At 45.4% G+C, this 13,781-nt stretch overlaps 1 protein-coding gene across 1 annotated transcript in view; it reads left to right on the forward strand.

Moving 5' to 3' along the window:
- Nucleotides 1–13,781, forward strand: part of inpp5d (inositol polyphosphate-5-phosphatase D) — a 177,977-nt gene that overhangs the window by 101,158 nt on the left and 63,038 nt on the right. The window contains exons 14-18 of the mRNA XM_067995537.1: nt 4,573–4,669; nt 5,084–5,222; nt 6,589–6,697; nt 9,915–10,003; nt 13,020–13,101. Of these exons, the coding sequence (XP_067851638.1) occupies nt 4,573–4,669; nt 5,084–5,222; nt 6,589–6,697; nt 9,915–10,003; nt 13,020–13,101 (516 nt within the window). The remainder of the gene's footprint in view (nt 1–4,572; nt 4,670–5,083; nt 5,223–6,588; nt 6,698–9,914; nt 10,004–13,019; nt 13,102–13,781) is intronic.

A 13,781-nucleotide genomic window follows, 5' to 3' on the forward strand; every position in this document is an offset into this window, starting at 1 on the left:
GGATGGTTGATTGTTGGATGTGGAGTATTCGGATGGTTGGTAGTTGGATGTGGAGTATTCGGATGGTTGGTAGTTGGATGTGGAGTATTTGGATGGTTGGTAGTTGGATGTGGAGTATTCAGATGGTTGGTAGTTGGATGTGAAGTATTTGGATGGTTGATTGTTGGATGTGGAGTATTCGGATGGTTGGTAGTTGGATGTGAAGTATTTGGATGGTTGATTGTTGGATGTGGAGTATTCGGATGGTTGGTAGTTGGATGTGGAGTATTTGGATGGTTGGTAGTTGGATGTGGAGTATTCGGATGGTTGGTAGTTGGATGTGGAGTATTCAGATGGTTGGTTGTTGGATGTGGAGTATTCGGATGGTTGGTAGTTGGATGTGGAGTATTCGGATGGTTGGTTGTTGGATGTGGAGTATTCGGATGGTTGGAAGTTGGATATGGTGTATTGGGATGGTTGGTTGTTGGATGTGGAGTATTTGGATGGTTGGTAGTTGGATATGGTGTATTGGGATGGTTGGTTGTTGGATGTGGAGTATTCAGATGGTTGGTTGTTGGATGTGGAGTATTTGGATGGTTGGTAGTTGGATGTGGAGTATTTGGATGGTTGGTAGTTGGATGTGGAGTATTGGGATGGTTGGTTGTTGGATGTGGTGTATTCAGATGGTTGGTTGTTGGATGTGGAGTATTTGGATGGTTGATTGTTGGATGTGGAGTATTCGGATTGTTGGTTGTTGGATGTGGAGTATTCGGATGGTTGGTAGTTGGATGTGGAGTATTTGGATGGTTGGTTGTTGGATGTGGAATATTTGGATGGTTGGTTGTTGGATGTGGAGTATTGGGATGGTTGGTTGTTGGATGTGGAGTATTGGGATGGTTGGTTGTTGGATGTGGAGTATTCGGATGGTTGGAAGTTGGATGTGGAGTATTGGGATGGTTGGTAGTTGGATGTGGAGTATTTGGATGGTTGGTAGTTGGATGTGGAGTATTCGGATGGTTGGTTGTTGGATGTGGAGTATTGGGATGGTTGGTAGTTGGATGTGGAGTATTCGGATGGTTGGTTGTTGGATGTGGAGTCTTCGGATGGTTGGTTGTTGGATGTGGAGTATTTGGATGGTTGGTAGTTGGATGTGGAGTATTCGGATGGTTGGTTGTTGGATGTGGAGTATTTGGATGGTTGGTAGTTGGATGTGGAGTATTCAGATGGTTGGTAGTTGGATGTGGAGTATTCGGATGGTTGGTTGTTGGATGTGGAGTATTCGGATGGTTGGTAGTTGGATGTGGAGTATTCGGATGGTTGGTAGTTGGATGTGGAGTATTCAGATGGTTGGTCGTTGGATGTGGAGTATTCGGATGGTTGGTAGTTGGATGTGGAGTATTCGGATGGTTGGTTGTTGGATGTGGAGTATTCGGATGGTTGGTAGTTGGATGTGGAGTATTCGGATGGTTGGTTGTTGGATGTGGAGTATTCGGATGGTTGGAAGTTGGATGTGAAGTATTTGGATGGTTGGTTGTTGGATGTGGAGTATTCAGATGGTTGGTTGTTGGATGTGGAGTATTTGGATGGTTGATTGTTGGATGTGGAGTATTTGGATGGTTGATTGTTGGATGTGGAGTATTCGGATTGTTGGTTGTTGGATGTGGAGTATTCGGATGGTTGGTAGTTGGATGTGGAGTATTTGGATGGTTGGTTGTTGGATGTGGAATATTTGGATGGTTGGTTGTTGGATGTGGAGTATTCGGATGGTTGGAAGTTGGATGTGGAGTATTCGGATGGTTGGTAGTTGGATGTGGAGTATTGGGATGGTTGGTTGTTGGATGTGGAGTATTCGGATGGTTGGAAGTTGGATGTGGAGTATTCGGATGGTTGGTAGTTGGATGTGGAGTATTAGGATGGTTGGTAGTTGGATGTGGAGTATTCGGATGGTTGGTTGTTGGATGTGGAGTATTGGGATGGTTGGTAGTTGGATGTGGAGTATTCGGATGGTTGGTTGTTGGATGTGGAGTATTCAGATGGTTGGTTGTTGGATGTGGAGTATTCGGATGGTTGGTTGTTGGATGTGGAGTATTCGGATGGTTGGAAGTTGGATGTGGAGTATTCGGATGGTTGGTAGTTGGATGTGGAGTATTTGGATGGTTGGTAGTTGGATGTGGAGTATTCGGATGGTTGGTTGTTGGATGTGGAGTATTCAGATGGTTGGTTGTTGGATGTGGAGTATTCGGATGGTTGGTTGTTGGATGTGGAGTATTCAGATGGTTGGTTGTTGGATGTGGAGTATTTGGATGGTTGGTAGTTGGATGTGGAGTATTCGGATGGTTGGTTGTTGGATGTGGAGTATTCGGATGGTTGGTTGTTGGATGTGGAGTATTCGGATGGTTGGTTGTTGGATGTGGAGTATTCGGATGGTTGGTAGTTGGATGTGGAGTATTCGGATGGTTGGTAGTTGGATGTGGAGTATTCGGATGGTTGGTAGTTGGATGTGGAGTATTCGGATGGTTGGTAGTTGGATGTGGAGTATTCGGATGGTTGGTTGTTGGATGTGGAGTATTCGGATGGTTGGAAGTTGGATGTGGAGTATTCGGATGGTTGGTAGTTGGATGTGGAGTATTGGGATGGTTGGTTGTTGGATGTGGAGTATTCGGATGGTTGGAAGTTGGATGTGGAGTATTCGGATGGTTGGTAGTTGGATGTGGAGTATTAGGATGGTTGGTAGTTGGATGTGGAGTATTCGGATGGTTGGTTGTTGGATGTGGAGTATTGGGATGGTTGGTAGTTGGATGTGGAGTATTCGGATGGTTGGTTGTTGGATGTGGAGTATTCAGATGGTTGGTTGTTGGATGTGGAGTATTCGGATGGTTGGTTGTTGGATGTGGAGTATTCGGATGGTTGGAAGTTGGATGTGGAGTATTCGGATGGTTGGTAGTTGGATGTGGAGTATTTGGATGGTTGGTAGTTGGATGTGGAGTATTCGGATGGTTGGTTGTTGGATGTGGAGTATTCAGATGGTTGGTTGTTGGATGTGGAGTATTCGGATGGTTGGTTGTTGGATGTGGAGTATTCAGATGGTTGGTTGTTGGATGTGGAGTATTTGGATGGTTGGTAGTTGGATGTGGAGTATTCGGATGGTTGGTTGTTGGATGTGGAGTATTCGGATGGTTGGTTGTTGGATGTGGAGTATTCGGATGGTTGGTTGTTGGATGTGGAGTATTCGGATGGTTGGTAGTTGGATGTGGAGTATTCGGATGGTTGGTAGTTGGATGTGGAGTATTCGGATGGTTGGTAGTTGGATGTGGAGTATTCGGATGGTTGGTAGTTGGATGTGGAGTATTCGGATGGTTGGTAGTTGGATGTGGAGTATTCGGATGGATGGTTGTTGGATGTGGAGTATTCGGATGGTTGGTTGTTGGATGTGGAGTATTTGGATGGTTGATTGTTGGAAGTGGAGTATTCGGATGGTTGGTTGTTGGATGTGGAGTATTCGGATGGTTGGTTGTTGGATGTGGAGTATTCGGATGGTTGGTAGTTGGATGTGGAGTATTTGGATCGTTGGTAGTTGGATGTGGAGTATTCGGATTGTTGGTTGTTGGATGTGGAGTATTCGGATGGTTGGTAGTTGGATGTGGAGTATTCGGATGGTTGGTAGTTGGATGTGGAGTATTCAGATGGTTGGTAGTTGGATGTGGAGTATTTGGATCGTTGGTAGTTGGATGTGGAGTATTCGGATTGTTGGTTGTTGGATGTGGAGTATTCGGATGGTTGGTAGTTGGATGTGGAGTATTCGGATGGTTGGTAGTTGGATGTGGAGTATTCAGATGGTTGGTAGTTGGATGTGGAGTATTCGGATGGTTGGTAGTTGGATGTGGAGTATTCGGATGGTTGGTTGTTGGATGTGGAGTATTCGGATGGTTGGTTGTTGGATGTGGAGTATTCGGATGGTTGGAAGTTGGATGTGAAGTATTTGGATGGTTGGTAGTTGGATATGGAGTATTCGGATGGTTGATTGTTGGATGTGGAGTATTCGGATTGTTGGTTGTTGGATGTGGAGTATTCGGATGGTTGGTAGTTGGATGTGGAGTATTTGGATGGTTGGTTGTTGGATGTGGAATATTTGGATGGTTGGTTGTTGGATGTGGAGTATTCGGATGGTTGGAAGTTGGATGTGGAGTATTCGGATGGTTGGTAGTTGGATGTGGAGTATTGGGATGGTTGGTTGTTGGATGTGGAGTATTCGGATGGTTGGAAGTTGGATGTGGAGTATTCGGATGGTTGGTAGTTGGATGTGGAGTATTAGGATGGTTGGTAGTTGGATGTGGAGTATTCGGATGGTTGGTTGTTGGATGTGGAGTATTCGGATGGTTGGTTGTTGGATGTGGAGTATTCGGATGGTTGGTTGTTGGATGTGGAGTATTCGGATGGTTGGTTGTTGGATGTGGAGTATTCGGATGGTTGGTTGTTGGATGTGGAGTCTTCGGATGGTTGGTTGTTGGATGTGGAATATTAAATAGCTCGTAGCTTGAAGTAGAGTATTTTTGATTGGTGGAGTAATGATTGAGTAACTATTGTTTTTTTCAGGTAATAAAGGTGCTGTGGGAGTGTCCTTCATGTTTAATGGTACATCCTTTGGATTTGTCAACAGTCACCTGACCTCAGGAAGTGAGAAAAAGCTAAGGTAACACAGAAGAAGAACTGATGGGGTTCTGTCCTGGGCACACGGTTGAATTTCCCACCTTCTGTCTTTGTTTAAAATTCACTGGGGCACTGGTGTCCATTGGATAATGAAGCAAACACAGTATCTTACTTCAATCCAACTAATCAACTTTGGAAAGGGTATAAGATATAAAACATGAAAAGGAGAAATTTGCAGGGCTGTGAGAGAGAGTGGGACTAAATGGATTGCTCTTTGAAGGAACCGGCACAAGTACGATGGGCTGAATGGCCTCCTTCTGTGCTGTATGTCTCTACGAACTCCAGCAAAAAAAGTGTCAGAAGAGCAAATAACCATTTTAGTGGAGGAATATTCAGGGAAGTTCTTTTTTTAAGGACCTTGGTTTATTCTGATCTGATTTTTTCTCTTCTTCGACAGACGAAACCAGAACTACACCAGTATCCTGCGCTTTCTGAACCTCGGAGACAAGAAGTTGAGTCCGTTCGACATCACAAATCGGTTCACACACCTCTTCTGGCTCGGAGATTTGAACTACAGAGTGGAGCTACCAACGCAGGTGAACACCGCAGACTGTGTTATCCTCTTAACATTTCACGGTGATAGTCGCACTGATCCCATTTTTGTTTTTGTCCTCTCCAAATCTTTTCTCCCTTGCTCTATTGAAGGTGCTGACCAATGCTGGGGTCCCCCAGCTGCCAGCAGTCCTCATACCTCCTTTTAATGGCCATTCTTCTTGTGTGAGCTCAAAAGATGGGTGCCAGCTAATCAGCCGTGAAAGGCGTGAGGCCTTTGTCACCCCAACTGGTGACTGAGAATTGAGTTAAAGCACATGGCCCAACACAATGCCTTATGGAGTGTGAAGACCTGGGTTTGTGCCTTCAGTCACTCGCACTGTGAATTCCCTGTGCATCTGCCCCCTCTTGCCCACTGCAAAACCGGACAGGGGTGAGGCATTTTACATAACACAGGGGTAAACCTACAGGCAAAAATACACCAGCAGGTGATGGGCCCTCACTCACATGACCACAGATTTCCAATGACCGCTTACATTTCTGAAAGGGCAGATATAATGGTCCCTGGAGGACACCGCTCTCCAATTGTAACGGTCGATTTCAGACTTTCATTGCCAGAGGCCTGGAAACAGGGCTTCAGTCGTGGAAGGTGCACAGTACTGCCACAAGGAGAGAGATACCTATCAAAGCAGAGTCTTTCACTCAATAGGTTCTGTAAGGCCCCTCCCCTTGGCTGAATTTTCCTGGTGGGAAGGTAAATCTGTACAGTAGATAACAGCTGTGTGATGAATGAGAATGAAGCCAGGATGTTATAGTTCTGTCTGATGCACAGACATTTTAACTGGGATCCCTGAAGTCTGGAACCTCTAAGGGTGACACAGTGAGGCAGAATGATGAGCATCCATATGTTGTGCTGCAGTGTGGGTCCAAGCTCCCACTTACCACAACGAGCTTCCCATCGCGTGACAGCACAGCGAAGAAGGGATGAGCAGATGCTTGGGATGCTGAATAGTGTCTCCCAGCGGCCAGTGTCAGAAACGCATTGGCTGTGGGGCCCTGCAGCAGGCGCCTGTCTTGGCTGGTGCACGGTATGTTCTCCGAAGAAAAGGTCATAAGAGGAAAACTAAAGGAAATCGCAGCCAGGTTTATAATTGGCCTCAGTACTCTCCTGATCACTGTCCAGTTACACCTACTGAAATGTGTGTGTGTGTGTGTATGATTCATTGTAATCAGACATTTGGACCAACAATCCAAAACATTTAATTGGATCATTGTAAGATGGATTCCATGTTTTTTTTAAAAATGGAAATTGAAATTCCCTTTTTCCCAAAATAGAGTAAAATTTATCTCCGCAGGGACTTTGGTGCAGGATGACATTGTAATCTAATAATCTGCATTGATTTCGAGCAGGAGGCTGAGAATATTGTGGAGAAAATCAAGCAGCAGCAGTACCTGGAACTCTTGGCCAAGGACCAGCTGACCATGGAGAAGAATGACAAGAAGACTTTCCTTCAGTTCCGTAAGAACATGTCGCAGTAATGCAAGGGTGGGAGGGGCTGAGTGGCTGAGTGAAAGGCCTGGGCCTGGGCCTGGCCCACTCCCTCCAGAGGTGCAGACATAATGAGCACTCTGAACCAGTGATGCCTCTGTTAAAATAACCTTCCTGCTTATACTTACAAAGGCTACAAATGAATTCCTTGTGAGAGTGTCTTTCTAATTGGAACTATTTCTCCCTACCCCAAAGTAGAAGACAATTTTAAGTAGCTTTACATATTACGTATTGGGCAGATCAATGTCAGACGAAATTTAATGGGGAGAAATGGGAGGTGATACATTTTGGGAGGAAGAATGAGAGCACGTACACAATAAATGGTAAAACTTCAATAGACGAGAGGAGCAGAGAGACTTAAGGATTCAAATACACAAATCTTTTAAAGTGGGAGGACAAGTTGATGAAACTGTTTTTAAAAAAAAGAATTTGGGATTCTACAGACTAGAAATTTGAGTGCACCCAAAAACGGGCTTGCGGGGAACGATCCCCATGTCAGAATGAATAGGCCAGAGGTGCATGCGATATTGGGCCTCGGCCTCATTACCATCGAGCCTGCGAGCCGTAGACATCAAATGGATGTCCCCAGGCAGCTTGCCAGAGAAGAGGACTCGAAGATCGGGACACTGCAACACCAGCAGCGGCTCTCAGGTAAGTCTATGAAGGGGACCAGGAAGATGGGGGGCGATCGGGAGGGGATAGCGTTGGCCGTGATCAGGAAGGGTGGTTAGCAGTCGGTGGCGATTGGGGAAGGTAGAGGCAGAGACCAGGATTGGGTGTCAGACTGGGATCGGGGAGAGGGTGGGGAGAATTCTATAATTCAAACAATCATTAATATTACAGAAATAAATCTACACAAACACCAGGGATGGTTTTATTTCAGAAATATTAGCTTGAAGTGTGCAATGAGATGCCATTTGGAGGTCAGAATCAGATATGGAGTAAGCACAGGCCTCACTGGTACAGCCTTGTAACTAGATCTTGCTGGTAATGGCAGAGTATACTCTTGGTTTGCGAATTGTAGGGGGCATGGAAGGAAATGTGGTGCTTTAAATATGAACTTGATATCTCAGCGGTTACATGGTGTGGTCCTAAGCCATGTAGTCCAGAAGGTTCCAGTTTTGATTACTGGTCTGTAAAAACCTCAGAAGGGCAGCTGCAGAGGTGCTACACTTGCCCACAGCATCCCTGATTTAGATAGCAGAAAATCAACAACAGCTGCTTGTATTTGTAAACTGCATAGAAGCAAATGTAACCCCGCTATTCAAGAAAGGAAGGAGAGAGAAAACAGGGAACTATGGGCCAGTTAGCCTGACATCAGTCGTCAGGAAAATGCTGGAATCCACTATTAAGGAAGTAGTAACAGGGCACTTAGAAAATCATAATATGATTAGGCAGAGTCAACATGGGTTTATGAAAGTGAAATCATGTTTAACAAATTTATTAGAGTTCCATGAGGATGTAACTAGCAGGGTAGATAAAGGGGAACCAGTGGGTGTAGTATATTTAGATTTCCAAAAGGCATTCGATAGGGTGCCACATAAAAGGTAGGTGGGAAAGTAAGCTGTGAGGAGGACACAGAGTCTGCAAAGGGATATAGACAGGTTAAGTGAGTGGGCGAGAAGGTGGCAGATGGAGTATAATGTGGGGAAATGTGAGGTTATTCACTTTGGTAGGAAGAATAGAAAATCAGAATATTTTTTAAATGGTGAGAAACTATTAAATGTTAGTATTCAGAGAGATCTGAGTGTCCTCGTACAAGAAACACAGAAAGTTAGCATTCAGGTACAGCAAGCAATTAGGAAGGCAAATGGCATATTGGCCTTTATTGCAAGAGGGTTGGAGTACAAGAGTAAGGAAGTCTTGCTACAATTGTACAGGGCTTTGGTGAGACCGCACCTGGAGTACTGCGTATAGTTTTGGTCTCCTTATCTGAAGAAGGATATACTTGCCTTGGAGGTGGTGCAACAAAGGTTCACTAGTTTAATTCCTGGGATGAGAGGGTTGTCGTACGAGGAGAGATTGAGTGGAATGGACCTATACTCTCTGGAGTTTAGAAGAATGAGAGGTGATCTCATTGAAACATAAAAGATTCTGAGGGGGCTTGACAGGGTAGATGCTGAGAGGTTGTTTCCCCTGGCTGGAGAGTCTAGAACTAGAGGGCATAGTCTCAGGATAACGGGTTGGCCATTTGAGACAGATAAGGAGGAATTTCTTCACTTAGAGGGTTGTGAATCTTTGGAATTCTCTACCCCAGAGGGCTAAGGACGCTGAGTCATTGAGTATATTCAAGGCTGAGAGAGATAGATTTTTGGACTCTAGGGGAATTAAGGAATATGAGGATCGGGTGGGAAAGTGCAATTGAGGCCAAAGATCAGCCATGATCTTATTGAATGGTGGAGCAGGCTCGAGGGGCCATGTGGCCTACTCCTGCTTCTATTTCTTATCTTATATAGCGCCTTTAATGTAGTAAAAACGTCTCAAGGCCCTTCACAGGAGCGTAACCAGATAAAAATTGACACCAAGCCAAGAAAGGAGACATTAGGGCAGGTGACCAAAAGCTTGGTCAAAGAGGTAGGTCTTAAGGATTGTCTTAAAGGAGGAGAGAGGTAGAGAGGCAGAGAGGTTTAGTGAGGGAGCTGGGTTCCTGAACCTGATCACGGTCCAGTGACACCTGCGGGTAAGTGCATGCAAATGTTGACTGAGGACAGGATCAGGCTCAGCTCTAGTGGTTCCTGTGGCTGAAATCACTGCTGGGACTCACTTGTTGAGGTTCACGTTTCATTGTCTCCTAGTGAGGGGAGAATGCTCATGTGCGTTGAGGTGAAGCCTTGAGAGGAGGTGACTCCCTGTTGTAAAATTGGGTGAATTTTTTTGTTCAATTTCTGGCAAGCCTCTGCTCTGGCTGCACTGTGGGGACTACACACCTGAGGGCATGTCAGAGCTCTGCCGTGGGTGACCGAGCTCTCGGCACTGTGTCAAGAGATGCTAGAGCTCAGGGTTTCCGATCCCCCCTGACTCGCTGAGCTCATGAGCTGGCAGTGTCCAGAGGCCAGGCATTACCTGTGAGGACACAGTGAAATGAGATGGAGAGGCACACTGGGCCATTGTGGATCATGTCAGGATGCTGGAGCATGGAGAGAAAAAGCAGTAAGTCATTTTATCACAGCATTTTTTCATATTGCAGAGGAAGAGGAGATCACCTTCCCTCCATCCTATCGCTATGATCGGGACAGCAGAGACATGTACAACTACATCAAACAAAAGGCCACCGGAGTGAGTATCATAAAAGTGGCTCCTTTTCCAATTTATTTTTTTCAAGTAAATTTTGTGCTCACCAAGGTGAGGGATGTCAGAGCTGGGAATGAAGCACTTTCTGTTTCAGGACAGCTATTGCACAAGTTAGATACAGAGTAAAGCTTTCTCTAAACTGTCCCATCAAACATGTCCAGGTCAGGTACAGCACGGGTTAGATACAGAGTAAAGCTTTCTCTAAACTGTCCCATCAAACATGTCCAGGTCAGGTACAGCACGGGTTAGATACAGAGTAAAGTTCCCTCCACACTGTCCCATCAAATACACCCAGGTCAAGGACAGCATGTGTTAGATACAGAGTAAAGCTCCTTCTGCATTGTCCCATCAAACACTCCTAGGGCAGGTACAACATGTGTTCGATACAAAGTAAAGCTCCCTCTGTATTGTCCCAATAACGTGCCTCAGCCCCAATCTCAGAACAGTGCCCACAATGTGTCAATGTGAAGATTTCCATTTTCCACACCTGCCAGCATTTGGTTCCTCTGAATTAGCTTCTTCAGCAGCACCTCCCAAACCTACAACCTCCACCACCTAGACAGACAAGTGCAGCAGGTGCTAGGAAACATAAAAACATAGAAAATAGGATCAGGAGTCGGGCATTCGGCCCTTCAAGCCTGCTCCGCCATTCAGTATGATCATGGCTGATCCTCGATCTCAATATCATATTCCCACTCTCTCCCCATACCCCTTGATGCCTTTTGTGTCTAGAAATCTATCCAGCTCCTTAAATATATTCAGTGACTTGGCCTCCACAGCCTTCTGTGGTAGAGAATTCCACAGGTTCACCACCCTCTGTGTGAAGAAATTTCTCCTCATCTCAGTCCTAAATGTCCTACCCCTTAACTTGACACTGTGACCCCTTGTTCTGGACTCCCCAGCCAGGGGAAACATCCTCCCTGCTTCCAGTCTGTCTAGCCCTGTCAGAATTTTATATGTTTCAATGAGATTCCCTCTCATTCTTCTAAACTCGAGTGAATACAGACCGAGCCGACCCAATGGAACACCATCACCTCCAAGTTCCAAGTTTTCCCACTCATTTCATTATGTCCTTCACCCTGGGTGGCAACATACCATTCAGGCCTCCCAGTTTTAATTGTAAAAAAGACTGTCTATACCTCTTATTATAGGATCTCTCGTTATTTGCTCTCTTCTATTCTTCAGGTCCACCTGTCTCTCACCCTCCTGGATAATCTACTCCATGTTGCCAGAGTGTTGCTCAGGACCACCCTTCTCTGAGTCACTTCCTCACAGCTGTTCAAACCTATATATCTATTAGCTCCATTAACTCAAGGTTTCCCTGCACCTGTGAGTCTGCCACCCTCTGCTGCCCCTGCGGATGGTCACCCACTTCTCTCTTTCTACACTATTTGTGTGCCCTGAAACGTCTCCTGTTGCCTCTGAAGTGACCACATGCAGGAGAGTACGATCCAGAAACCCATCATCCTCTCTGAGGCCATGGATTAGGAGCATAGCAACAGGAGTAGGCCATTCAGCCCCTTGTGCCTGCTCCGCCATTTGATAAGATCATTGCTGATCTGTGATATAGCCCCATATACCTGCCTTTGGCCCATATCCCTTAATACCTTTGGTTTCCAAAAAGCTATTTATCTCAGATTTAAATTCAGCAATTGAGCTAGTATCAATTGCCGTTTGCGGAAGAGAGTTCCAAACTTCTACCACCCTTTGTGTGTAGAAATGTTTTCTAATCTCACTCCTGAAAGGTCTGGCTCTAATTTTTAGACACTGCCCCCTACTCCTAAAATCCCCAACCAGCGGAAATAGTTTCTCTCTATCTACCCTATCTGTTCCCCTTATTATCTTATAAACTTCGATCAGATCACCCCTTAACCTTCGAAACTCCAGAGAATACAACCCCAATTTGTGTAATCTCTCCTCGTAACTTAACTCTTGAAGTCCGGGTATCATTCTAGTAAACCTACGCTGCGCTCCCTCCAAGGCCAATATGTCCTTCCGAAGGTACGGTGCCCAGAACTGCTCTCAGTACTCCAGGTGCGGTCTAACCAGGGTTTTGTATAGCTGCAGCATAACTTCTGCCCCCTTGTACTCTGGTCCTCTAGATATAAAGGTCAGCATTCCATTAGCCTTCTTGATTATTTTCTGCACCTGTTCATGACACTTCAATGATTTATGTACCTGAACCTCTAAGTCCTTTTGGACATCCACTGTTTTTAACTTTTTATCATTTTGAAAGTACCCTGTTCTATACTTTTTTGATCCAAAGTGGATGACCTCACATTTGTCTACATTGAATTCCATTTGCCACAGTTTTGCCCATTCACCTAATCTATCAATATCGTTTTGTAATTTTATGTTTTCATCTACACTGCTTACAATGCCACCAATCTTTGTGTCATCGGCAAACTTAGATATGAGATTGGGGCTAATTGCTTCTAAGCACAAAGATCTTGTACTCCAAAGACTTTAATTTTCTGACACTTTGTGTAAATGAGCTGCTCCTGAATCCAGGGTGGCCCAACGATTGAAAAGAAGATTTGACCAGGCCTGAGAGCAGATAGCAGGGCCTGTCCTCTCAACAACTTGCATTTATATAGTGCCTTTAACGTACTAAAATGTCCCAAGGCGCTTCACAGGAACATAATCAAACAAAACTTGACACTGAGCCACATAAGGAGATATTAGGACAGGGAGAGAGGTTTTAAGGACGTCTTAAAGGATGAGAGAGGTGTAGAGAGGTTTAGGGAGGGAATTCCAGAGCTTAGGGCCTAGGCAGCTGAAGGCATGGCCGCCAATGGTGGAGCGATGAAAATCGGGAATATGCAAGAGGCCAGAATTAGAGGAGCGCAGAGATCTCGGAGGGTTGTAGAGAGATCGCAGATAGATTGTAGTATTGGGGGAAAATGACCTGAAAATTAGGTTTGAGTAAGAGCTGAATTGGGAATGGTGCTCTGCTGAGGGATTGTCCAGTGTGGTTGGTAACTGATTGTTCTCTCCCCAGCTAAAGTATAACCTGCCATCCTGGTGTGACCGAGTGCTGTGGAAAAGCTACCCCAACGTTCATGTCATGTGTCAGTCCTATGGTAAGGAGGAGCTTTATTGTATGTCCTCAATCTGCTTCCATTTAACTGAGTTATGTTTATACGGTCCTTTTCTATCTTGTTGAGGTACAGTGAGTACACAGCCAACAATTGGCTCCAGTAATTTTACGGTTTAAATCTGACACTGAAACAGCACTGCAGGCTATCCTCACCCCTGCACGCATGGACCCCCACACAGACACAAACACACCAGTCAACACAAATACACACATGCACACACAGTATCCACTCACACAAACCCACACAGACAGTGACATCACACGTTACGTACTCACACACATAGAGGGAGCTCACCCACTTCTGGCACTGTCATGTTTCCCATCAACTTTCTTTCTGGGGCCACAATCCCACCTTTGTCCTCGAGGAATGTAGCTGTGTTTTAATAGGACCATTTCACATATGATGTGTAAACTGGGATAACCCGGAACCCTGATAGAATTCCCTTGACTGCTACTGGAGAGTAAGAGAAAGAGGGGAACAGCACTGAATTCTGACCAGGCTGCGAATGGGGGCTCAGAGCGACATGGAGCAGCCGGTTTTATGGGTGCCACAGGTGAAAGGGAGGTGGGCGATATTGGGAGTACCCCGGCGAGAGAGTTCTCTGTTGCCACTTGTGTCGGTCCCCCAAAAACACGTTACTTCATCTGCTGAAAGTTTTGGTT

Source organism: Heptranchias perlo, chromosome 13 (assembly GCF_035084215.1).
Source record: "Heptranchias perlo isolate sHepPer1 chromosome 13, sHepPer1.hap1, whole genome shotgun sequence".
Taxonomy (NCBI): domain Eukaryota; kingdom Metazoa; phylum Chordata; class Chondrichthyes; order Hexanchiformes; family Hexanchidae; genus Heptranchias; species Heptranchias perlo.